At 48.6% G+C, this 25,801-nt stretch overlaps 1 protein-coding gene across 1 annotated transcript in view; it reads right to left on the bottom strand.

Moving 5' to 3' along the window:
* The window catches only part of LOC143987742 (cyclic GMP-AMP synthase-like), a 37,960-nt gene extending 15,582 nt beyond the window's left edge, over positions 1-22,378 (bottom strand). Inside the window, exons 1-2 of the mRNA XM_077486729.1 lie at positions 21,801-22,378; positions 5,534-5,759 (exon numbers count right to left, since the gene is read on the bottom strand). Of these exons, the coding sequence (XP_077342855.1) occupies positions 5,534-5,759; positions 21,801-22,037 (463 nt within the window). The 5' untranslated portion in view covers positions 22,038-22,378. The remainder of the gene's footprint in view (positions 1-5,533; positions 5,760-21,800) is intronic.
* Between the last annotated feature and the right edge of the window lie 3,423 nt (positions 22,379-25,801).

Raw genomic sequence — 25,801 nt, 5'->3', positions numbered from 1 at the left:
TGTCTCACATAGACAAATCAATCCTGTGGGCTAAACAAAAGTTCTATGAGTACTCGAACAAGCCCCACAGGATGCTGGTTTCTAGACTTAACCCTAGGCCTTATCACGCCTTCCCAGACCACATCAAACTCCCTGACGAGTCCCCCACTTTCTGCCCCCAGACAATGACCCAGGTGTTTGGCGACTTCTATAACAAACTCTATAACTGCCTAACCCCCCCACGACATCCTACATTTGATATGGCTGCTTTTGAGGAGTTCATGTCGGGCCTGAAGCTCCCCCAGTTGTCAGATTCGGATCTGCATATACTAAATGCGCCCGTTACAGAGGATGAGGTGGACAACACCGTTAAGGCTCTCCCCTCCCACAAAGCTCCAGGTCCGGATGGCCCCCCCATACACCTATTACAAACACTTCCTCCCCATCCTGTCGCCTCATCTAGTGACCCTGTATAACTCGCTACTTCTAGGTAAGTCCCCTCACCAACATTTTCTTCACTCCTTCATCACGGTCATACCTAAACAGGACAAGGACCCGACCCTACCAGACAACTACAGACCTATAGCCCTTTTAAATTCAGACTACAAATTATTTACAAAAATTTTTGCCAACCGTTTATCCCAATTCCTGACGAAGCTCATAGACAGAGACCAGGTGGGCTTCGTTCCTACCAGACATGCGGGTGACAACAACCGGCAAACTATAGACCTAATTGACATGCTGAACAGGGTTCGACGCCCCGCCCTGATTCTCAGTCTGGACGCCCAAAAGGCGTTTGACAGGTTAAGCTGGCCCTACATGTTTGCAACCCGCACTAGATTTGGCTTTCTCTCCGCACTACAATCACTATACTCCAACCCGTCTTCCCAGGTCTGACTAGTGTCCTTCACCTCCCATTCATTCCCTATGACAAACGGGACGAGACAAGGTTGCCCTCTCTCCCCGCTCCTCTTTATACTCTGCCTAGAACCCCTGGCAGAGGCTATCAGATCTCACCCTGATATCAAGGGGGTACCCATGCGGCAAAGGGAGTATAAATTATCCTTATTTGCGGATGACGTCCTCCTTACTCTGACCAGTCCCCACATTTCCCTCCCTTCCCTGCATGTCCTACTCACTCAATTTAGTTCCCTATCAGGCTATAAGGTCAACACGGCAAAGACGGAGGCCCTCCCCCTCCATGTTCCCCCGGAGGAACTTCTGCATCTGCAAAATACATTCCCCTACCGATGGTGCACATCGTCCCTCAAATATCTTGGGGTTCAGCTAACGACATCCTACTTCTCCCTTTACCCGACCAATTACATCCCTTTGTTTAAGTCTATCAACAGTATGTTATATCGATGGACCTCCCTTCCTCTGTCCTGGATAGGCCGAATTAATGTGCTAAAAATGTCCATCATGCCAAAACTGTTATATTATTTTGAAACCTTGCCTGTCCCCATCCCGATGTCACAGATAAAGTTACTTAAGCGCTGGTTCTTGAAATTTATTTGGAATGGCAGGGCCCATAGAGTGTCCGGTTCGGTGGTTTTTGCCCCCAAGGATCAGGGGGGCATGGGTGCCCCGGACGTCTACAAATACTATCTGGCATCTCATTTGTGTCCGATAGTGTCTTGGTCTTGCCTGAGACCTCTGAATCGCTGGACGGAGATTGAGATGGGTTCCCTATATCCGACCCATCCTTGCTCCTTGGCGTGGTTGCCGGGGACAATGGGGGACCCCGGGCTTCTGGATCTCTGCCTGGGTCCCATGTTGTTCACACTTAGACTGTGGCGTTCCTGCTCTTGCAAATTTGCATTGTCATCACCCTGTCCTCCGCTCTCTAATGTGCTGTTTAATCCTTTAGTTCCTGACAGTCTTTCGCATGTTCGTATGTTTCCCTGGGCTAAAGAGGGACTGTTCCAACTCTGCCACTTCGTTCACCCTGTCACTCGTAAACTTAAACCCTTTTCGGCCCTCCAAACTGACAGTCAACTCCCAAACCACATGCGGTATTCGTACCTCCAGATAACTCGCTACTTTTCAACGCTTTCCCCCTCTCTCTCCCTCACCACACCAAAGCCTTTTGAGCTGCTCTGCTCCCAGGGCCCCTACCAAGCAAAGCTTATCTCTAGTATTTACCGTATACTTCAGCAGAGGTCCTCTCTCACTGCCCTATCCCATTCCTACATGGACAAATGGACGCAGCTCCTTAATCAACAAATCACTCTCCCACAATGGTCCAGAATTTGGTCCTCCACCTCTAAAATTTCCAGATGCGTGGCACAGAGAGAGACAGCATATAAAGTCCTACTGTTCTGGTATAGGACCCCCAAAGTTATTCATCGGTATGACCCCTCTCTTTCTCCCATGTGCTGGAGGTGTGGGAGGACCAAGGGAACACATTATCATATCTTCTGGCAATGTGCTCTAATTACTCCTTTCTGGTCCATGGTATCCCACATGCTCCAGCAGATTTTTGACACCCCCATTTCATTTGATCCTGTCCACCTTCTCCTAGACCTTCCCTTCCCGGAGTTGGGGAAGGCAGCTAATAAATTAGCCTCCTATGTGCTGCTTGCTGCTAAAAGAGCTATCCCCTTTAATTGGTTGTCTACTCAGCCCCCAACCCAGACTCAGCTGATACAAACCATCAGGGACATACGCAGAATGGAACATTTGACGGCTATGGTGGAAGATGGGACCGACCGGTTTGGCGTGATTTGGGCCCCCTGGGATACCTCGATCTTTGGGCTCCCACAGGTGCCCTTGGTACCCCTAGCCACCCGGTCTTTGTCCATCTCCTAGTGTTCCCTGACCTTCTCGCTCCCCAATGTTTTGTATCTTGTTGGTACTTTAAGTCTTTTTCTACTGGCCCAACGGCCACTCGAAGCTTACCTTATCTATTGAGGAAAATAGTGGTATGTAGCCCTCTTTTGTCAGATATTAGTCATGTTATTGAAGCACCAGTTCAAGACCCCAACCTCTGTATTACGAAATATACGATATATAAAAAATGAGCCCTCGCGCCACTAGGTAATAAAGTGACTAAAGTGAATAAATATCTAAATATGTGTTCAACGAATAAATAGAAAATACGCAAAAAAGATAAATAGCATGTAAACCATAAAGTGATAAAAAGTGCAAGTGCTAATTAATAGTGCAAAAAATGCACTCCCTACGCGTTACGTCATACCACGTGACTTCTTCATGGGGATCGCTATGAAGAAGTCGCGTGGTATGACGTAACGCGTAGGGAGTGGCCGTAGGACAAACCGGAAGTAGAGTAAGACTGGCGGAAGACGCCAGGCCACCATCTTCCTCTCTCTGTGTTTTATATTTTTTTGAAATGTGAGAGTCTTGGTTATTTTTTAATAAATACATCTGCTTATTTAAACTACTACACTATTGGAGTCCCCTCTCTCTCTCCCCTTCCCCCTCTCCCCTTTGTTTTTTCGAGCCATACACTACGGAATAGATGTTAATATCTACAGTGCAATACCTATATGCTGGGATTGGCCCTCTAGTGGCGGAAGTTTTTATCACATCCTTCACCTGCATTTCCTTAGTGGCTTAATACAGTGAATCAAAGGAGAAGTTTCTGGGGCTATATTTGATCTGCTTGCTTATTTCATCTTAAGGTGAGAGTTCTGAGAGCCTGAATTAGTGGACTTTGTAGCATTTGGTCCCGCTTTTTCCATATTTCATCCTCACTCATTTGTGTGCGATTCTTGGACTAATTTTTTTCATATATATATTGACTGTTTCACGTTTTCATTTTACATTTTTTATATATTTATATATATATATATATATATATATATATATATATATATATATATATATATTTGTATTTTTATAAGAGTGGCACGATTTGCGCAGGACTCTTTGTTTTATTCACGAAATATACGATGTCTCTCAGTCTTTCTTTTTATTTTATTTTAATATTGTTTTACGTAATACTTTTCTGTTGTTTTTTTTCCTTTATGTGTTTTGTTTTGCTTTGTTTTCTTTTAGTTATTTATTTTTATTCTTTGACTGCTACTGTATACCTGTAGTCACCATGAGGTTATATCAGTCTCTCCAATACGGTATGCTCCAGACTTTCCTTGTCTATTGTCAGTTCTGTATCTTTTCATGTTCTGTAAAAATTCTCTCAATTAAAAATTACAATAAAAAAAAAAAAAAAAAAAAGGAATGCCTGGTGGTAATGGCGTATGGAAGAACAGGGCCTGTAATGCATACACATGGGGTGAAGTAGTGACATACCATGGCTAGGGGCAACACATACAAGAGAAGGATGTATGACATGACACCCAGACAGCTGGAAAGTGATACCGGCACGGGTGACAGATCTCATCTATAGTGAGGGAAGCAGTTCATGGCCTACCTCCCAAGCGTTCGGTGCCCAAGCAACCGGGACCGGAACTGTGTGGCAGAGACCCTTGGAACCTAGCCACATGGTACAGAAGAGAAAAAGAGTTAAACTGGACTGGTGGAACATGACATTGCTTATGTGGTGTATCCTTTGAACTGTTGCATCCTGAGCATCCGGTTGCAAGGCTCACTTCTAAGTCGGGGTGCCATTAATAAATTAATATATATATATATATATATATATATATATATATATATATACATTTTTAACCCACTAGTGCTGATATATAGGAAGAAATAAGTATTTTTTCTCTAATCGCACCAGCTTCTCCCCCAGATTCTCCACCTCTGAGCTGCAGAACCTGGAAGGGAGATGTAACGGCCAGCGAGACATTCATAAACTGGCCGTTTGGGACAGAAGGGTTGTGTGCTGTAATGAGAAGTGGAGAAAATGTTCTCTGCTCCTCATCTCAGCTACATAAACTGGCACACAGCAGAGATCAGCTATGATCCTGAGGATCACAGCTTTTCTGTTTCATAAACGGACACCAGAGCCGGACTGGCCTACCGGGATACAGTGAGATTTCCCGGTAGGCCGTCTGCCCTGGGGCCACTTTTAGTTGCGGCTGCATTTTTGCTGGCGCTGGCTGGCAGCTGTCAGCAACAATTCTCAGGTAAGCCGTGGCGTTTAAACTTTGGGTCCTTTAGTACCAATTGAGCAAAGTGTGCCAAGCAAATATCCCCCACACCATTACACCACCACCAGTCTAAACCATTGATACAAGGTTGTACCCATACTTTCTTGTGGTTTACGCCAAATTCTGACCCTACCATTTGAATGCTCCAGCTGAAATCGAGACTCATCAAACCAAACAACATTTTTCCAACCTTCTATTGTCCAATTTTGGTGAGACTGCGTGAATTGTTGCCTTCATTTTCTGTTCTTAGCTGACAGGAGTGCCACCTGGTGTGGTGATCTGCTGCTGTGGCCCATCTGTTTCAAGATATATATTGCTTACACTATGTATTTGGTTTGTTGCCTGGGGTTTCAGTTTAAGTCCAGTTGGAAATGTAAACATGAATGTGTTATATCTGTCTAGTCTTTCTTTTTACAATAATATTTTCTGAATTTCTGCACAGGCTAAAATGTACAAGTTATGGAAATTTAGCATACCTAAAGTTGAGAGGATTTTCTCAACCAGAGTTCTGAAGTCAGCCAAGATACTTTGGGCCAGTAGATTTCCTTCATCATCAATGTATTTAGCCATGCTTGGTGGTTTTTGTTGTTTAAATGCTAGCGTGTAGAATGCACCACTCTCATCAATACTTGTCGGCACAATTTTCTGGTAACTCTCAAATGTAATTTTCAGCATGATGTCAAATTCATTTGGTCTTAATATCTGGAGAGAAAAAAAGAGCAGGTCTTTTATTTTCAATGTTTCATTTTAAAAATTTAACCAAAAGGCAAATTTTTTTTTTTTTTTTTTTTAGATAAAGTGGAGAGGGATGAGAACCCCAGTCAGGTTTTAAGTTTACTGCCCTTATACCTGTCATGGTTAGGCTGGATTCACACCTATGCAGTTTTAGTGCTTTTTGCATTTTGCAGATTTGTACTACAGTCCATTTAACATGGTTTCCTATGGAACACGTTCTGTAGGTACAAATCTGCAAAATGCAAAAAGCACTAAAACTGCATAGGTGTGAATCCAGCCTTAGTGACCCTATCCTTTTGTCCTGTAATTATTATCACCACAGCGAAAGTGTCATAAAACAAAACAAAACAAGGGTTAGAACCTCCATCGCTCTATCCAAAATGAAAAAAGTTTTACTACGAATTTCTGGCTTCAAATTTATTTCAAACATTGCAGCGCATTCTTTTTTTAAATGATGCCTAGGAACAGTAAAAATCATGAAAGCTTTTGCTATAATAATCTAGCTCAATCTGGACCTGTCCCCTGCAGTAAATCCTTGATGCTGGCAGCCTTTTGGGTAGAATGATGGGCAACATTTCTGTGGACTGACAGGAGGGAAGTCACCAAAACTGTTGGAGACAGACTCTAGAGCAGCTGCAGTGAAATACTAAATGGGGAAGGGGGGTGCAGACTTGGTTGGGGGGTGCTGACACCTGACATTTTTTTTTCAGTTGCTATATTTTACACTGCAGCGCCGTGAAGTCAAACATTAGCTGGCCGCAGCACTCCCGGCCGGGTAAGAGGAAGACTCATTTCCTCTCTACTCACATGACGAAGCTGAGAGGACTTCAGCCCACTGGGAGATCCTGCCCCTTCTGCTTAGTGAGTTTACGCAGGGGGGAGGTCTTTACCTGGGGAGGGGGGGGTTATGTGAGGTGTCTGTACTGCAAAACCTGAATATATAGTAACATAGTTACATAGTTAATTAGGTTAAAAAAAAAGACACAAATCATATAATCCCATGCGCACAATCCTATACCCACAGTTGATCCAGAAGAAGGTGAAAAACCCTAGCAGAGCATGATCCAATTTGCTACAGCAGGAGAAAAAATTTCCTTCCTGATCCCCCGAGAGGCAATCAGATTTTCCCTGCATCAACTTTACCTATAAATGTGAGTACCCAGTTATATTATGTACATTTAGGAAAGAATCCAGGCCCTTTTTAAAGCAATCTACTGAGCTTGCTAGAACCACCTCTGGAGGGAGTCTATTCCACATTTTCACCTTTCCGTATTTGGAGATGAAATCTTTTTTCCTTTAGATGTAAAGAGCGCCCCCTTGTCCACTGTGATGACCTTAAAGTCAATAACTCAACACTAAGTTCCCTATATGGACCACTTACTGTATATATTCGAGTATAAGCCAAGTTTTTCAGCAAATTTTTTTATGCTGAAAAAGCCCCCCTTGGCTTATATTCGAGTCTCTCTGATCTGCATACATGATCTCCCACTGTTTCACACAGTCAGTCTGCAGCCATCCAGTGTAACAAAGCCCCGCCTCCTCCTCTTCCTCATCCGTCATAGGCGTAACACTGAACGCTGACTCACTGATGGGAAACTGAGGCCGCGTACACACGCGGGGACTGTTCGCTCAACTTTGTCCGCTGAACAGTGTTTCAGCGGACAGTCCGCTCGTGTGTGGGCTTTCAGCGGACAGTTTCAGCGGACAGTTTGACGAACAAAGTTTTTCGGAAATCCCGAAAAACTGTCCGCTGAAACTTTGTTTGAGCGGACAGTCCGCCCGTTTGTGGGCCAGTCCGCTGTACTTTCGAAATGAGCGGACTGTTCCCGCCCGGAGAAAAGTCTGCTCATTTCGAGCGCGTCTCCAGGTAGGCGGGGGCCCGCGACGGAGACGTCGCGGGCTCCGCCGCCTGGAATGGACTTAAAGGGGAACTCCAACGCCGAAAAAAATCGGCGTGGGGGTCCCCCCAAAGTCCACAACCCGGACGGCCAGGAAAGGGGGGGGGGAGCGAGCGCGCCCCCCCTCCTGAGCCGTACCAGGCCGCGTGCCCTCAACATGGGGGGTGCCTTGGGGAAGGGGGGGCCGCGCGGCCCCCCCACCCCAAAGCACCTTGTCCCCATGTTGATGAGGGCAAGGGCCTCTTCCCGACAACCCTGGCCGTTGGTTGTCGGGGTCTGCGGGCGGGGGGCTTATCGGAATCCAGGAGCCCCCTTTAATAAGGGGGCCCCGGATACCGGCTCCCAACCCTATGTGAATGAGTATGGGGTACAATGTACCCCTACCCATTCACCTGTAAAATAAAAGTACCCAAAAAAAAACACAACACACGAGATAAAATATTTTATTGCACAGCTCCGGGGGGTCTTCCGTCTTCGGGGGTCTTCTCGCCGGACTCCTCCGCTATCTTCTTGTAGCTCTTTTGCTAGCGGAGGAGTCCGGCTTTCTTCCTCCCCGCCGCCGGCCTCTTCTCCCGACTTCGGGGGTCTTGTCCCCCTATTCGGTTCTTCTGCCGGTCTTCTGTCGCCGCTGTCGTCGCCGCCGCCTTCCGTTCTTCTTCTTCTTCTTCTTCTTCTCCAGGAGATGTTGACACGTCGCTCTCTCCGGCCGGAATGCCAGAGCCGCGCTGCGCGGCCACTTATATAGTGACAATGGGGCGGTGTCACATGGTATATGTCACATGGGTTGGTCACATGGGTTGATGTCACATGGGGACTATGACATCGTAAGGGGGCGGGGTCACACCATGTGACCAACCCATGTGACATATACCATGTGACACCGCCCCATTGTCACTATATAAGTGGCCGCGCAGCGCGGCTCTGGCATTCCGGCCGGAGAGAGCGACGTGTCAACATCTCCTGGAGAAGAAGAAGAAGAAGAAGAAGAACGGAAGGCGGCGGCGACGACAGCGGCGACAGAAGAACCGAACAGGGGGACAAGACCCCCGAAGTCGGGAGAAGAGGCCGGCGGCGGGGAGGAAGAAAGCCGGACTCCTCCGCTAGCAAAAGAGCTACAAGAAGATAGCGGAGGAGTCCGGCGAGAAGACCCCCGAAGACGGAAGACCCCCCGGAGCTGTGCAATAAAATATTTTATCTCGTGTGTTGTGTTTTTTTTTGGGTACTTTTATTTTACAGGTGAATGGGTAGGGGTACATTGTACCCCATACTCATTCACATAGGGTGGGGGGCCGGTATCCGGGGGCCCCCTTATTAAAGGGGGCTCCTGGATTCCGATAAGCCCCCCGCCCGCAGACCCCGACAACCAACGGCCAGGGTTGTCGGGAAGAGGCCCTTGTCCTCATCAACATGGGGACAAGGTGCTTTGGGGTGGGGGGGCCGCGCGGCCCCCCCTTCCCCAAGGCACCCCCCATGTTGAGGGCACGCGGCCTGGTACGGCTCAGGAGGGGGGGGCGCGCTCGCTCGCCCCCTTTCCTGGCCGGCCGGGTAGCGTGCTCGGACAAGGGTCTGTTGTGGACTTTGGGGGGACCCCCACGCCGATTTTTTTTCGGCGTTGGGGTTCCCCTTTAAGTCCATTCCAGGCGGCGGAGCCCGCGACGTCTCCGCCGCGGGCCCCGCCTACCTTGACACGCGCTCGAAATGAGCGGACTGTTGCCTCGTGTGTGGGCGAGTCCGTTCATTTCAAAAGTTGCGCGGACTTAGTACGACGAACTTAGTTTGCCGTATTTGTCCGCTCAAAAAGTGCCGTGTGTGGGCGTGTTCGTTCATTCAAAAGTTTGAGCGGACTGTTTGACGAACTTAGTTTCGGCAGACAGTCCCCGCGTGTGTACGTGGCCTCAGTGTTCCGCCTATCACGGACAAGGACGAGGAGGAGGTGGGGCTTTCTTACACTGGACGGCCGCTGACTGTCTGCATGAAACCTGGAGATCAGGTATGCAGATCAGAACAGTGACGCATACAATGGGCACAGTGAGGCTGCAAATGGGCACAATAATGCTGAAAATGGGCATAGTGATGCAGATGGGCATTGTTGACCCTCTTTTCCACTTACAGTAGCTGCTGCATTTCCCACCCTAGACTTATACTCGCGTTAATACGTTTTCCCAGTTTTTTGTGGTAAAATTAGGTGCCTCGGCTTATATTCGGGTCGGCATATACTTCAGTATATACGGTATGTATTTGTACCTGTTTATCATATCCCCCTTGATCTCCTCTTCTCAAGAGGGAATCGATTCAGTTCCTCTAATCTTTCCTCATAGCTGAGCTCCTCCGTTCCTCCTATCAGTTTGATTGCCCTTCTCTGCAATTTCTCCAGTTCCCTGATATCCTTTTTGAGAACTGGTGCCCAAAACTGAACTGCATATTCCAGATGAGGTCTTACTAATGATTTGTACAGGGGCATAATGATATCTCTCTCACTGGAGACCATACCTCTCTTAAAGCAACTGTATACCCTTATTAAAAAAAAAAATCTAAACCTGTAAGGTTTACATTGCATACTAGCTCATTATGAAATACTTACCTTAGAGCGAAGCTCCCACGCTGCCTCCCAGTCACTGCTGAGGGAGCTGACAAGTTCCCTCTGCATTTCTTCCGTGTCCAGCGCTCCAGCGCTATGAATGGCCAGAGCTGCGATGACATCACTCCTGCACATGCGCGGGAGTCCTCTGTTCCGACAAGGAACTCTGAATTTCTGGCACTATCCACCAGAACCTTCAGAGGGCATGCGGCTGCATGCAGGGTGAATATCTTCTAAACCATGCAGGTTTAGGAGATATTCATTTTACTTACAGGAAAGCCTTATTATTATAAAAAATCACCTGTAAACCACTTTAACACAAGAAAGAACTTTGCTTGCTTTGGAAATCTCTGCTTGGCATTGCATGCCATTATTGAGCTTATGATCTACCAAAACCCCCAGATCCTTCTCCACTATGGATTTCCCCCGTTGTATTCCCCCTATTATCTATGATGCATGCATATTTTTAGCCCCCAAATGCATAACATATTTATCAACATTAAACTTCATTTTCCACTTAGTTGCCAAATTAGACAGTGCATTGAGTTTGACACGCAAATTGGAGACATCCGGTAACAACGTTAATCCACTGCATAGCTTAGTGTTATCTGGAAAGACAGAAATGTTACTTTTAATCCCAGACCCTAAATGATTTATAAAGATATAAAAAAATAAGGGTCCCAAAACTGAACCTTGGGGTACACCACTGAACTTTTATTAAACTCTCCAGTATCTTCCCAACTATAGAAGTTAAACCACCAGGTCTATAGTTACTTGGTAAAGACTTTGATCCCTTTTTAAATATGGGCACCACATTGTCCCTACGCCAATCCAGTGGTACCAATGGCTTACTCCAGTTTCGATAAATTCCACTCACCATGCTTTATATATCATAATCATGACTACTACATTATTAGTCTTGAAGATCTTCTTTAAAGTAGGCTGTGTGTAAAAAAAGATGTGTAGCACTCCTCAGTAGGCTACTAGTGTTAGGTAAGTTTTTCACCTCCTTGTAATCAGGGAGAGCAGCAATCATTGTTTAGTGTTTGTTCTAGGTTCTGCTGGTGCAGGCTCAGCATATTTCCCCTGCATCCCACTGAACTATGGGATATAGTGTGCAGAAGAGCTTTGTCCCTGGCCTGCATATTCATGCCTCTTCAGCCAATACCTGGTCAGGAGAGTGAGTGACCAGCAGGGGACTGAGAGGGGTATAAATAGACTGGGGCCTGGAACAGCTTCCACTTATTCCTGGGAGAGTAAGATCCAGTCTGAGGGTGTGGCATCCCTGGGAGACTACTTGCAGCTTCAAAGAATTCTTTTTGGGGTCCCAGCTCCTGCTTGAGCTGGGGGACCTTTGGTTTAGGCTCCTGAAAGCATGCAGAAAGCTGATCTGAAGATCCAAGACATAGGCAACAAGTACAGCAGCTGACTGGTACTGCAGGTGGCAACACAGTGTACAGGGCATAGTGAGTATCTGCCATGAGGACTCCAGAGCTTACAGCATTACATCCAGGATTATACTGTTGTTAAGGAGACCATGTTTGGAATCGAATTACCCTTCATATTCAAGAGAGTGCTACATATGCAATTGAACAGTTTTATTTTATTAAAATGTGTGTACTGAGGTTTGTATCTGTCAGTCTCTTGCTTGTGGTACAGTCATTAAAGTGGAAGTAAAGTCAAAACCTAACTCGTATACCATGTACACATGATCAGACTATCCGCCGGACTTTCCAAACAAGCGGACCTGCCCACACACAACCGGACTTTTGGCAGGAGTCCACCGTACTTTTGAAATGAACGGACTTGCCCACACACAGAGGAAAGTCCGTTCATTTTGAACGAGGCACCAGGTAGACGGGAATAGCGCAGGTGGTCAATGTCGTCGCCTCCATGGGCGAGATTGGCCCCGTCACCTGGTATGGACTTAAAGGGGAACCCCTACGCCGAAAACGGCGTAGGGGTCCCCCCAAAAACCATAGCAGACCCTTAACTGAACATGCAGCCCGGAAAGGGGGCGGGGAGGAGCGAGCGCCCCCACCTCCTGAGCCGTACCAGGCCACGTGCCCTCAACATGGGGTGCTGCTTTGGGGAAGGGGGGCCCTGAGGCCCCCCACCCCAAAGCACCTTGTTCCCATGTCGATGAGGACATGGGCCTCTTCCCGACAACCCTGGCCATTGTTTGTCGGGGTCTGCGGGCAGGGGGCTCATCGGAATCCGGGAGCCCCCTTTAATAAGGGGGCCCCCAGATACCGGCCCCCCACCCTATGTGAATGAGTATTGAGGTACAATGTACCCCTACCCATTCACCTGGTGAAAAAAATGTAAATAAAACACAACACAAGGTTTCAAAATAATTTATTGCACAGCTCCGGGGGTCTTCTTCCGTCTTGGGGGGTCTTCCCGCCGGACTCCTCCACTATCTTTTGCTAGCTCTTTTACTAGTGGAGGAGCCTGGCTTTCTTCTTCATTGCCACCTGGGGGTCTTCTTCCAACTTCGGGGGTCTTGTCCCCCTCTTCCGGGGTCTTGTCCCCCTCTTCAGTTACTCTTGCTGGGCCTCTGCTTTCTTCCTTTAGCTCTTTTACTAGCGGTGGCCCGGTCTTCTGTCGCCACCGCCGCCTTCTCTTCTTCTTATTCTACTTGTTGTTCTTCTTCCTTGAGATGTTGACTCAACGCTCTCACTGACCGCAATGACATGGATGCGGTGTGCAGGGACTATATAGGGACAATGGGCGGATGCTGGGACTGTGACATCATAAGGGGCTGGGAATCACCCGGTGACCCCGCCCATTGTCCCTATATAAGTCGCCGCACACCGCGTCCCTGTCATTGCAGCCAGGGAGTGCATCAAGTCAACATCTCAAGGAAGAAGAAAAAGAAGAACAAGAAGAAGAACAAGAAGAAAAGAAGGCGGCGGCGGCGGCGACAGAAGACCGGGCCACCGCTAGTAAAAGAGCTGGAAGAAGGAGCGGAGGCCCGGCAAGAAGAACTGAAGAGGGGAACAAGACCCCTGAAGTCGGAAGAAGAGGCGGCGGCGACAGATGACCGGGCCACCGCTAGTAAAAGAGCTAAAGGAAGAAATCGGAGGCCCGGAAAGAAGTACCGAAGAGGGGGACAAGACCCCCGAAGTCGGAAGAAGACCCCCGGGCGGTGACGAAGAAAGAAAGATGGGCTCCTCCGCTAGTAACAGAGCTAGCAGAAGATAGCGAAGGAGTCCGGCGGAAGACCCCCAAGACGGAAGAAGACCCCCGGAGCTGTGCAATAAATTATTTTGAAACCTTGTGTTGTGTTGTATTTACATTTTTTTCACCAGGAGAATGAGTAGGGGTACATTGTACCCCAATACTCATTCACATAGGGTGGGTGGCCGGTATCTGGGGGCCCCCTTATTAAAGGGGGCTCCCGGATTCCGATGAGCCCCCCGCCCGCAGACCCCGACAATCAACAGCCAGGGTTGTCGGGAAGAGGCCCTTGTCCTCATCAACATAGGGACAAGGTGCTTTGGGGTGGGGGGCCGCATGGCCCCCCTTCCCCAAAGCACCCCCCCATGTTGAGGGCACGCGGGCTGGTACGGCTCAGGAGGGGGAGTGCTCACTCGTCCCCACCCCCTTTCCTGACCGGCTGGGCTGCGTGCTCGTTTTTTCGGTGTAGTGGTTCCCCTTTAAGTCCATACCAGGTGACGGGGCCAGCGATGTGTCAATCTCGCCCATGGAGGCGGCAACATTGACCTCCTTCGCTAGTCCCATCTACCTGGAGCCACGTTCAAAATTAACATACTTTTCGTTCTTTGCTCGGGAAAGTCCGTTCATTTCAAAAGTCCGGCGGACTAGCGCACAGATGGCCGGATTGTAGTTTTGATTTTTGAGTCAAAACTACTTTCTAAGTCTGCTGGACTTTTGGGGAAAAAAAGTCCGCCGGAGCCCACACACGGGGACAGATTGTCCGCCGGATAGTCTGATTGCGTGTACGCGGCATAAGCCTACTCTCAGACACATTCTAAGTTTACTCTAACCCTGTAAAGCAAAAATCACTATACTTGATTATTCTGCAGCCACTATGGTCCGCGCCCAGCATCAGCATTCAGCTGCAGCTTCAGTGTGTGGCAGTGTGTAGGAGAGGCAGGCGACAACGGAAGCCCCATAGTCACTCTATTTGTGATATAATTTCTCAGGCATTTCACAGCCATTGTTGGTTTTCTCCTGCTCACAGCAGCCACTGCTGGAGACCGGACCAGAGCTGCTGCGCAACAGGTAAGTACAGTGATTTTTGCTTTACAGGGTTAGATAGATTAGGCTTATAATGTGCCTAAGAGTAGGTTTAGATTTTGTTTTAGGTTTTGACTAAACTTCTAATTTAACCACTTAAGGACCGCCTCACACAGATATACATCAGCAGAATGGCACGGCTGGGCACAAGCACGTACAGGTACGTTGTCCTTTAAGTGCCCAGCCAGAAGAAGACCCCTGGACGGCGGTGGAGACGAATGGAGAAAGCCGGAGAGAAGGAGTCCGGTGAGAAGACCCCTGAAGACAGAAGAAGAGAAGACCCCCAGAGCTGTCTAATAAAGTATTTTAAAAACCTGTGTTGTGTTTTTTTTATGTACACTTTTTTCTCCAGGTGAATGGGTAGGGGTACCATGTACCACATACTCATTCACATAGGGTAGGGGGCCGGAATCTGGGGGCCCCCTTATTAAATGGGGCTCCCGGATTTTGATAAGCTCTCCACCCGCAGACCCTGACAACCAATGGCCAGGGTTGTTGGGAAGAGACCCTTGTCCTCATCGACATGGGAAAAAAGTGCTTTGGGGTGGGGGGGCCTCAAGGCCCCCCCTTCCCCAAAGCAGCCCCCCATGTTGAGGGCACGCGGCCTGGTACGGCTCAGGAGGCGGGGGTGCTCGCTCGTACCCATCCCCTTTCCTGACTGGCAGGGCTGCGTGCTCAGATAAGGGTCTGCTATGGACTTTTGGGTGAACCCCACGCCGTTTTTTCGGCATAGGGCTTCCCCTTTAAATCCATACAAGGCGATGGGGCTCCGTCGGACTTTGGTGTGATTGTGTGTTTGTCGGAAACTCCGTCAGAAGTCCGCTGAAAGTCCGTCGGAAAAACCGTTGGACCTAGTCTGCTGGAAAGTCCAGTCGTGTGTACACGGCATGAAAGTGGAATTCCAGGAACCACCTAACTAATCTTAAAAAATGCTCCCCAGTCCCCACCCACCATCACTTATTCTGACTAACCTGTGTAAGAAAGATCTTTATACTTATCTATTTTCAGGTTGCCCTGGTTCAATCATGTGATCTGGCTCCCCACTCTCAGCCAGCACAGCTTCAGTGGAGGGAGTGCTGACAACGGGTGGGCCATAGTAAGCTTATTGCTAATGTCAGTGCTCTAGGCTTTACTAGCCATAGTCGGAGTGCACTCTCTCCTTCCCAGCAGGCTGACATAGGGGAGGTTACGTGACTAGACCAGACTAGCCTGTAAATAGGTAAGCGTACACATTTTTGTTAAACAGGTTAGTCAGAATTGGTGTTGGGGGGAGGGGGGGGGGTCAGGGGAGAAAAGTTATGTGGTGTCTGGAATTCCACTTTAACCACTTGAGCTCTGGAAGATTCTACCCATGACCAGGCCATTTTTTGCTATTCAGTCCAGGAAAGCCTGGAGCGAAAATAAATAAAATGAAGAAATAGCGTAGGGCTGGGCATGACAGTGTTAACAGGGTGCCAGAAGTGCGAGGGCTTGCATGATTGGAGGAGACGGGGGAGGAGGGGATAGGAGAGTAAAAAGGAGCTGGCTCCTCCCCCAGGCATCAGTCAGAGTGCAGGAGAAAGCTTGGAGGAGCCTTACTCGGTCGGGATCGGCGGCACGGAGGGCTGGATGACAGCGGGACGGTAGAAGGGGGTCGAGGGAGCGGGCGGCATGTTCAGGAGTCCCCGCGTACTGGCGGACCAGTGCCGCTGGAGCCCCTCTCACAGGACTTTCCCCAGGGACAACAACGGGCCGGAAGGGTGCTGCCCGCGGTGCACACGGATGGGGGATCCCAACCCCCCCCCCCCCCGATGGCACTCGGCGATGGGGGGCCTCCGGGAACAGTGGGGTGAGCAGCGGTGGCAGCACTCGGTCCCGATCTTCCAGGAGCACGTGTGGTCCGCCGATGGCGGGGAGGCGGCGGGGGCGGAGCTTTGGTGGAGAACATGGCCGGCGGCCGTTCGCTCTCCAGAGGCCGCCACGGGGGTGCACAACCCCCCCCCCCCCCCACACCGACCAGTGGTAGGCGGGCGATCGGGGGACCTGGGCAGTTTTGGCACCCCCCCCCACACACTGCAGCGAGAGGAACGCGCGGGCTCCCTCAACCCCCCCCTGGCAGTGAGTCGGCAGGGGAGGCGGAGCTCGGCACCAACAAACTTACTGGACGGATGACTCCTGCGGCGGACATCGGGCCTGCACTGCCCCGGCCGGTGGCTTGCAACGCACTGATCAGTGGTTGCTACTGAAGGGGACAGGTAGGGGGACAGTGGTGCCCCCCCCCCTCAGCCATGCCCAGGCCCAGCAATGGAGTTCCAGTGGGATCCGGCGCGAGGAGGCGGCGGCAACAGCCGCGCGGCATCCTGGGATGCTTCCCCAGGAGGGCTGCGGATCGCTGGGGGACGGACGGTTGGAGCAACTTTCGAAGGGGATGCATGGTCGGTGTCAGAAGAGGAGGAAGAGCCCCGGAGACGATCGGCGGGATCTTCGGCTGGTGGGGCTCGCACCAGGCTGCTAGGTAATGCCTTTCACACTTTTCGGTTTCTTGGCAGACTGTGTGTTAGCAGAGGGGATCAGTATGGGGGGGCCCAGGCCGCGGCATAAGGGGCAGGACACGCGGTCATGTTTGCGTGGGGGTTTTTCCCCGGGTTCTTTTGGCCCACATTCACGCACAAGCCAGGGTGGATACGGGAGCATGGGGGTTTCCGGTAGAGGACTGGGGGGCCCATCAGTAGCCTGGTTCCGTAGGGGGGTACACGGGGCTGGAGGCGGCTAGTGCTCAGGTGGCTGGGGTTTTTTTATCTGCCTCTAACCTACGAGGCAGGGTGGGTGCTGGTGAGGGCCGCACGTAGCACGCCTTACAAGGGGTTCTAGGGTCACCTGTGGAAGGTGGGGGCTGGGGCACGGTGCGCCTGGAGGCTTTGGACATGGGGCAAGACAGCTGGGGTCCGGCGAACAGGGAACACGATGTGGGAATGCGGCGGTACAGTGGGAGCTTGCAGGATTTTCCCTGCTTCGGTGCTGGCTTTAGCGATTAGGGTGGAGTTTTACCCCGGGACGGGGGCGGGGGTCCACATGGGCAGGACTGGAGGGCCAGCCCCCTCGGGGGTATGGAGGTCCCGCCCTGCCTGGGGGACAGTAACGGGTGGGGCCCAGAAGAGGTATATTTGCCCCTTACTGCCTCGGTAGGGACGGGGGGGTTTGTGCCCATCGGAATTGGGTGCCCCTTCCTGGCTGGGGTGGGTCTGTGATTGATAAAAAAAAAAAAAGTGAGCATCTAGACGGGGTGAGGGGCCCCATGGACAATAGGTAGGGCTGGACCCATCGGAGGCGGGGTGGCCCGATCCTATTGGTACAAATGGGGTCCTTTCCTATCTGGGAAATGCCACAGTGGGTTGGGCACATCCGCATTGGGGAGGCCCTTCCTAACTGGGGAAAGTAGTGGGTGTGGCTGATTTTAGGCGTGGGGGTTTCCTTTCCAACGGTCATAAACCGGTGGGTTGGGGGCCAGTCTGAGGTATGGATTCGGTCTTTCCTTATTAAATTGGGGACATAGGGGGGGCCCAGTGGGGTATGGGTGCCCCTTCTGAGTTGAGGAAGAGGGTAGGCTGTACACATCGGAGGTACGTGTGTCCCTTCTTCACTGGGTTGGGCCTATTTGAGGATGGGGGTCCTTTCCTACCGGTGGACGTTAGTGGGTCGAGGCCCTTTGGGGGTATGGGTGTACCTTAGTAGCGGTGGATGTCAGGGGGGGCTGGGCCCCTCGGAGGTATGGTTGTCCCTTCCAGACGGTGGGGTAGCGGTTGGTTGGAGCCTATCGGAGGGATGGGTCCCTTCCTGCCTGTGCAAAACTGTTGGTGGGGGCCCATCGGTGGGCGGGTGTCACTTCCTCACTAGGGAAATGTTGGTGGGGCCCATTGGAGGTATGGGTGTCCCTTCAAAAAAATAAATAAATAAATAAATAAATAAATAAATAAAAAATTCTTGGTGGGGGCATCAAGTGTCCGGTGAGTACGTGACTGGTTCATTTTACTATCGCGTTGGTAACATGGAGGTGTACAGTAAGTATTTGGTAAGTATGTAAGTGGTGAATTTTACGGTCACGAGGTGACAGCGGGGCATCGGTGAGTATTTGGTGAGTGGTTATTGTTACAAGCACGAATATGTGGCACTGCATAGATATTAGGGCATTAGGCGAGGTGGTTTTAGTGGTTAGGTATGGTCTGTTATTGGGTAGGTGGTGAGGCCGAACATGCATGTATGGGTGTGCTGCCGGAAGGACAGGCTGTGAGGCTTTCTCCATAGGCCAGTGGAGGGGGGTTCCATCCGTATTCGGGAAGTACGCCGGTGGGATACATAATGCATATTAACGATATGGTTTCCAGTGGTGCTGGCTCTGGAGGATGGGGTGAGTATGTTGGGGTTCTGTCGGGCGCTTCTATGGAAACGTCATATGGGTGGTATGGGTTACCAGATGTTTGCAGTCTAATTTCGGCTGGGGGTCGGGCTGTTCTGTCCTTTAGGGTTGAGAGATTTGTAGTCCTCAGTTAGGGGTGCTGTCCACCTCTCGGGGGTGGGAGTGTCATGGCTTAAGCTTGGTTTCGCTGGTGTCGGGTAGGTATCCCGGGAATGGGGTTATGGCGCCGCTGCGACCAAGGGGTTTTTCTTTGTCCCGCCTGCCGGGGTTGGGATCCCTGGAGGTTGGGTCAGGCGGGCCATAAAGGCGATAAGGCAAGGACCTTTGCTTCATCCTTGCGGGGTTTTGGGCAGGCATGTCTGTCATTGGCGCTTCGTGCAGCGTCGGCACGGTGGGGCACAAGGGAGGGTTGCTGGTTCTGTGCTGGGGGTTGCGGATCATGAGGCGGTGGTTTCGTGTGTTTTTTCTACAAATTCGCAGGACTGCTGGTACCTCATTACAAGATCGGAGCTGAATGGGTATCGACCCTCTCGTTGCGCCAGGACACGGAACACACTGTGTAGTTTTTCGATTTTCCGGAATTCATTTATGTATTATTTGTTTATTAAAATTTAGCTCATTGGTTTTGGTGGGTTTTATCAGTAAAGAAGTTTCCTAGTTCCCGAGGGAAAGTTTCTCTCTGGCGTTTCCGTTCGGGCATATAGGGTCGGAGCTTGGGTTAGCTCTCCTGAGAGGTTCAGGAGGGGGCAACGCTCAGTGGGGGCGCAAATGGGAACGGTGAGCCCGATGGCGGGGGGGGGGGGGTCTCTGTTGCCACGTCGGGGGTTGCGCCAGGTCCAGATTTCAAGGCAGTTTTGGCTATCTAATTACGGGTGTCCGGGGGCAAGACAAAAAAAAAAGAACCATTAATAACCAAACAGGTATGTTTTTGTGGTGGTGGGTTGTCAATATGTGGGTGGCTTGGTGTGACTAAAGGGGGGGCCGCTGGGTACTGTGTGTCACGAGCGGCAGCAATCATGGGCGCTTACAGTCTATTTGGAACAGGACGAGGGTTATGAAGGTGGTTTCGGGCACGTCCGCAGGGCTGTCTTGGGGGACACTGGCGGTGGGCCCAACATCGTCGGTCCATCGATTTGGTGATGGACTTGTCGGTGGAGGGTATGAGCATAGCGTCATAGGGGGTTCATGGGGAGGTCAGCAGATGCTGGGTTTGGACTGGCGAGGTTGGTCGGTGGGCAGCTAGAGGTGCGGTCAAGGTGACAGAGTAACTCTTATGCTGTGGGGTTCCATATGTGGGCTCCGGGTTTTCCAGCAGCATGTAGAGGTAGTTGGGGTTGGAGGGGCGCCCAAGGGTAAGGTTTTTCCCTTGTGCGCTGTGGCGGGTGTTGGTCTTTGCAGGTGAATGAAGAAACCTCGGAAAATGGAAAAAACTTTCATGAATTAAAAAAAAGAACGTAAAGTTAACCCGATTTTTTTTTTTTTTTGTATAATGTGATGTTGCGCCGAGTAAAGATACCTAAGATGTCATACTTTAAAATTGTGCACACTCGTGCAATGGCACCAAGTTTCAGTACTTATAAATCTACATAGGCGATGCTTTACATTTTTTTACAGGTTACATGCTTAGAGTTACAGAGGAGGTCTAGTACTAGAATTATTGCTCTCACTCTAACAATCGCGGGGTATGTAACGTGTGTGTCTGGGTCTGTTACTAGCCAGTGCTTCACCAGCCACTCATCTCACCGCACGTTCCTGGTGCCTAATGTGTAATATGTGTACAGTGTACTTTTCACTAATGATATCTCAGTTTCTCATACCTGCTTTGCAAGGATGAGAACTGACAGGATCCAGACTCCCTTCATTCAGAGGTCTGTGTTGTTGGAACGCCTCTGCTCTTCCTGCTGTGCTGTCCTGGAAGGCCATGATCAGTGCTGCCTTACCTCTGTATTGATCATCCCCCCACAGTTAGAACACATGCTGAGGGAACACAGTTAACCCCTTGATCGCCCCCCCCAGTGTTCACCCCTTTCCTGCCAGTGATATTTATACAGTAATTAGTGAATATTTTTAGCTCTGATCGCTGTATAAATGTCAATGTTCCCAAAAAAGCATCAGAAGTGTCCAATCTGTCCGCCCCGCAATGTCGCAGTCCCGATAAAAATCACTGATCGCCGCCATTACTAGTAAAAAAAATTAAATATATAAAAATGCCATAAATATATCCGCTAATTTGTACACACTATAACTTTTGCACAAACCAATCACTATACGCTTATTGGAATTTTTTTTTTACCAAAAATATGTAGAGAAATACATATTTGCCTAAACTGATGAAGAAATTTGTTTCTTTTTTTTAAAAAAATTGGGATATTTAATATAGCAAAAAGTATTGTTTTTTTTGCGCTTATAGCGCAAAAAATAAAAACCGCAGAGGTGATCAAATACCACCAAAAGAAAGCTCTATTTGTGGGAAAAAATGGACATACATTTTGTTTGGGTACAACGTGGCACGACCGCACAATTAAAGCAATCATTTAAAGCGACACAGTGCCGTATCGCAAAAAATAGCCTGGTCAGCAAGGGGGTAAATTCTTCCGGGACTGAAGTGGTTAATCTGGACTACCCAATAGGACAACTGGGTTTTTCGTGAATTCTCTTCTCTAACTATTCTCAGAGGAAATATTTTTTTCTGCCCTCCTTTTTTCTTCTCCCCTTTTTATACTACTAGTTTTTCGTGCCTGGATTAATGCAGTAGGCATTATAACTTTTTTGCATCCATGTAATGATCGTGCCAAGTTTTTTGAAACACTGCACTGCTTTTATTCTTTTAATAAAGCAATCCTGTTTAGTAAAGAAATATTTATATTTATTACCTTGACGCCTTCATAGTAGCTCCCTGTAGACAATTTTTCCATGCTTTTAAACAGAGGGTGGCTTTTAGTAGGCTCAGACGTGATAATTTTGTCTATGACCTTGTTAACTTTCTCTGCTGCATTGGAAATGTCAGTCATTTTCAGTTTCAATTTGTCACTTCTTTCCCTCAAGGCCTTACAAAGCTGAGGGTTTGATACTGTTGAATCGATACGGGGTCTTTTTGGAAATGTTGCCATTTTGTGTTGTCCGTCCTGTGATGTCTGCCTTGTGTCAAGTCTCGCTTCTTTCTGACAAATGTACACGCACACTAAAACACTTCCTCTTTTATAATCCTTTTCTGGTAAAGATCACTCCCACCTCAGAGACAGGTAAGAGAGAAACGAAAATGAAAAAGGGAGTGAATAAAATGCATAAATTGCTGTAGAAATTTGGTAATTATTTTACTGTGACAGTTCGTAAGCTGAAATCATTATTTAAAGAAAGTATAAAAAGCAACAAAGAATTGACTCTAAGCACTAAAAATGTACACCAGAACAATATACTAAGCACCTTATTTCAAGTCTTGCTTTCTCCTGACAAATGTACAAGCACACTACAACTAGAGATGGGTGAAGGGTTCGGCCCGAGCATAAGTTCAGGCCGAACTTTCTTTGTTCGGTGGATAGCCGAACAAACGGGTTATTTGATCGTTTGTTCAGCCCCCCGAATCGACCACAATGCATTGCGGCGCTGAACAGTGCATTGCAAGCCCTGATTGGCTGAAGCAGTGAAAGCTTCAGCAAATCAGGGCACAGAGCAGAGTCAGAGTCATGATTGGACACTGGCATCATGACTTTATCCAATCATGGCTCATTCGCCCTCCACAATATAAAAGTATTCTTTCAATGGCAGCCATTTTCAGTGTGATTTTGGCATGGAGAGAGATAGAACAGGGCTCTGTTCAGTGCTTTTAGTTAGTGTGCTATACTGTGCTATTTTGCATCAATTGTCAGTGTAGAATATTAGTTTAGTGTCAGTCTAGGGATAGTGTGGTGAGGAGGACCATCATTCAGCTTTGCATAGTTTAGAGTAGGGATAGCTCAGATAGTTTCACTGTAGTGTAGTGAGACCGTGTCAGTAATCTTGTCATTAGTGCATAGCTAGAGTAGGGACGGTTCAGATAGTGTCAGGGTAGTGACGGTTAAACACCGTCTATTTGATTGCGTTACTGACAGTTTAACGCCATTTACTTCTGTGTGCGTTACTGCCAGTTTAACGCCATATAGTTTTGTGCATTACTGCCAGTTTAACGCCATTTACTTCTGTGTGCGTTACTGCCAGTTTAACACCATATTGTTTTGCGTTACTGCCAGTTTAACACCATTTACTTCTGTGTGCGTTACTGCCAGTTTAATTTCATATTGTTTTGTATGAGTTACTGCCGGTTTAACGCCATTATAGTTCTGTGTCTGAGTTACTGCCAGTTTAATGCCATATAGTTTTGTGCATTGCTGACAGTTTAACGCCATTTACTTCTGTGTGTGTTACTGCCAGCCTAACGCCATTTACTTTTGTGTGTGTTGCTGCCAGTTTAACGCCATATAGTTTTGCGTGCGTTACTGCCAGTTTAACGCCATATAGTTTTGCGTACGTTACTGCCAGTTTAACGCCATATAGTTTTGCGTGCATTACTGCCAGTTTAATGCCATATATTTCTGTGTGTCACTGTACATTTGGCGCATTATATTACAGTATATTATAGTGTATCTGGGGAGTGTGTCTGTGTAGTGTGAGTACTCAAATTAAAGTGCACCAAACACCTATTTACATTGATTAACCTCCCTGGTGGTACGATTATTTCGGATTTTAGGTGCTAAAAGCGGTACCATTATTTTGCATGAAAATTTTGCGTTTTATATTGTAGTCCTGTAATTCTTAAGCCGCGTACACACGGGCGGACTGCCTGGCCAACTTAGTCCGTCGAAACACATTTCAGCGGACAGTCCGCTTGTGTGTGGGCTTCAGCGGACTTTTTCAGCGTGCAGTCTGGCGGACTAAGTATTTCGGAATTTCCGTAATATTGTCCGTCATACTTTGGTTTCAGCGGACAATCCGCTCGTGAGTAGGCTAGTTCGACGGACTAAGTATGGCGCATGCTCAGAAAGGATTTACACGGCGAAAGGTTGCATTGCTGTGTATTGGACTTCCTATTTCTAGTCCCGTCGTACGTGCTGTACACGTCATCGCGCAAGCTTTCGACGGACTGTTTGTGCATCCGTGTGTGGTCAAGTCCGTTCATTCGAAAGTAGGACGGACTGTCCGTCGGATTGTCTGACGGACTAAGTTGGCCATACAGTCCGCCCTTGTGTACGCGGCTTTAGGAATAACTCTCTTAAATCTGTCCAAACCAGAGTCTAGCAGACACCCCCGGTATAATAAAGTTTGAAAAATGAAATCATAAATTATAATATAATAAATAATTATAAATAATTGTACCAAATAATAATATAACAATAATAAAAATTATTCAATAATGTAATCAAATCAAAAACACTGAAATTTGCTCAGTTGCAGAATTGTCGCTGTCATTACTTTTCAGTATTTGATGACGGCTCTCCCCACAAATCGCTATCTCTCAATTCTGCGAGTGATTCTAATTTATTATCGCTGTTTTCTAGCTGGTCTAAAACCATTTTTGATGTAAAGTGACAGTTTGGTTGGTATGGACAATCTCCAGTTTCCAGGCAGAAAGAACAGTTTTTATTATATAAAACTGCATGCAGGACAGTGGGCAGACCACTAGGGACAAAGGGGATGTGAAATATTTACATACAACAATGCAATCTGTAAGATTACATTATACTGTATGTATACTGTGTGTTTCACTTTTTGAATTTGGCGCGATCTCCGTCCCCGTGCGTCACAACACTCGCAGGGCACAGAGATCGGCGATGTGATAGATCGAGCGAGACACTGCTCGCTCGTACAGCGGGGAGACATCGCTGGATCCGAGGGAAAAGGTAAGTAAAAATCCTCCTGGATCCAGCGATGCGGTCCCGAGTCTGGCTCGGTGTTACCGCTTTTGGTATAAAAATTCCACCCCGACCAGACTCGGGAATACTGTCAGGGCAGTTAAAGTGCATCTACGTACAGATTTCAACTTCTTTACATTTGCTTATAAGCACCGCCCCCTCCCGACCAATAATGTCTCGGAGGACAATAAGGAGAGGCAGATGTTCCCTTGACACTGTAAGGGGGCCAGCAACAAATGTGTCCACAGGCAAAGGTGGACGTGGTGGTCAGTCCTCAGGCAGGGCATCATTTCCTCTGTTCAGTGAGTTTGCCTGTGCTATCCAGCCATAGCATGCAGAGGAGGTGGATTGGCTTACTAAACCTTTCTCGTCCTCCTCATTCTCTGTCATGCAAGCAGAGACAAGTGTGCAGTCCCCTGCAGTTGCCAGAGTAGATAAACCTCCCTCCTTGTCCACATCTATTCCTGCAATAGCCCCAACATCAGCCATTGAGGAGTCAGCTGAGTTATTTGACCACAGCGTCAGCCACTTGCTCCTTGATGATGCCCAGCCATTACTAGATTCAGATGTTGGTTCTAAGGTTAAGGATGACAGGAACATGAGCCTAGAGAGAGGGAGGAACACTGGTAGATAAAATAGCATTTATGTTACCCAAGCTGCAGCGTATTGCCAAGTTGTCTCTAGTGGTAATGATGAAGATGGAGAAGATGGAGATGATAATGATGATGAGGTCACTGATGCGACTTGGGTGCCAGATGGAGCAGAGGAGGAAACTGAAGGTGAGGTGGCACAACCTCAAGGAGTCCGACATCAAGAAAGAGTAGAGAGCAGCCACCCTATTCCATCACATTCTGCAGTTGTTATCTCCCGGCCCACTCCCCAAAGCTCAGCTGTCTGGGCCTTTTTCAGCTCATCTGCAGCGGATCACACTGTTGCTATCTGCAAACTGTGTCTCGGGCACATCAAATGTGGCAAAACCACCAACCATA

Source organism: Lithobates pipiens, unplaced genomic scaffold, assembly GCF_037356315.1.
Source record: "Lithobates pipiens isolate NorthernLeopardFrog02 unplaced genomic scaffold, aLitPip1_a1.2 Scaffold_18, whole genome shotgun sequence".
NCBI classification, from domain to species: Eukaryota; Metazoa; Chordata; class Amphibia; order Anura; family Ranidae; genus Lithobates; species Lithobates pipiens.
This window is presented reverse-complemented; position numbering and strand designations above follow the sequence as displayed.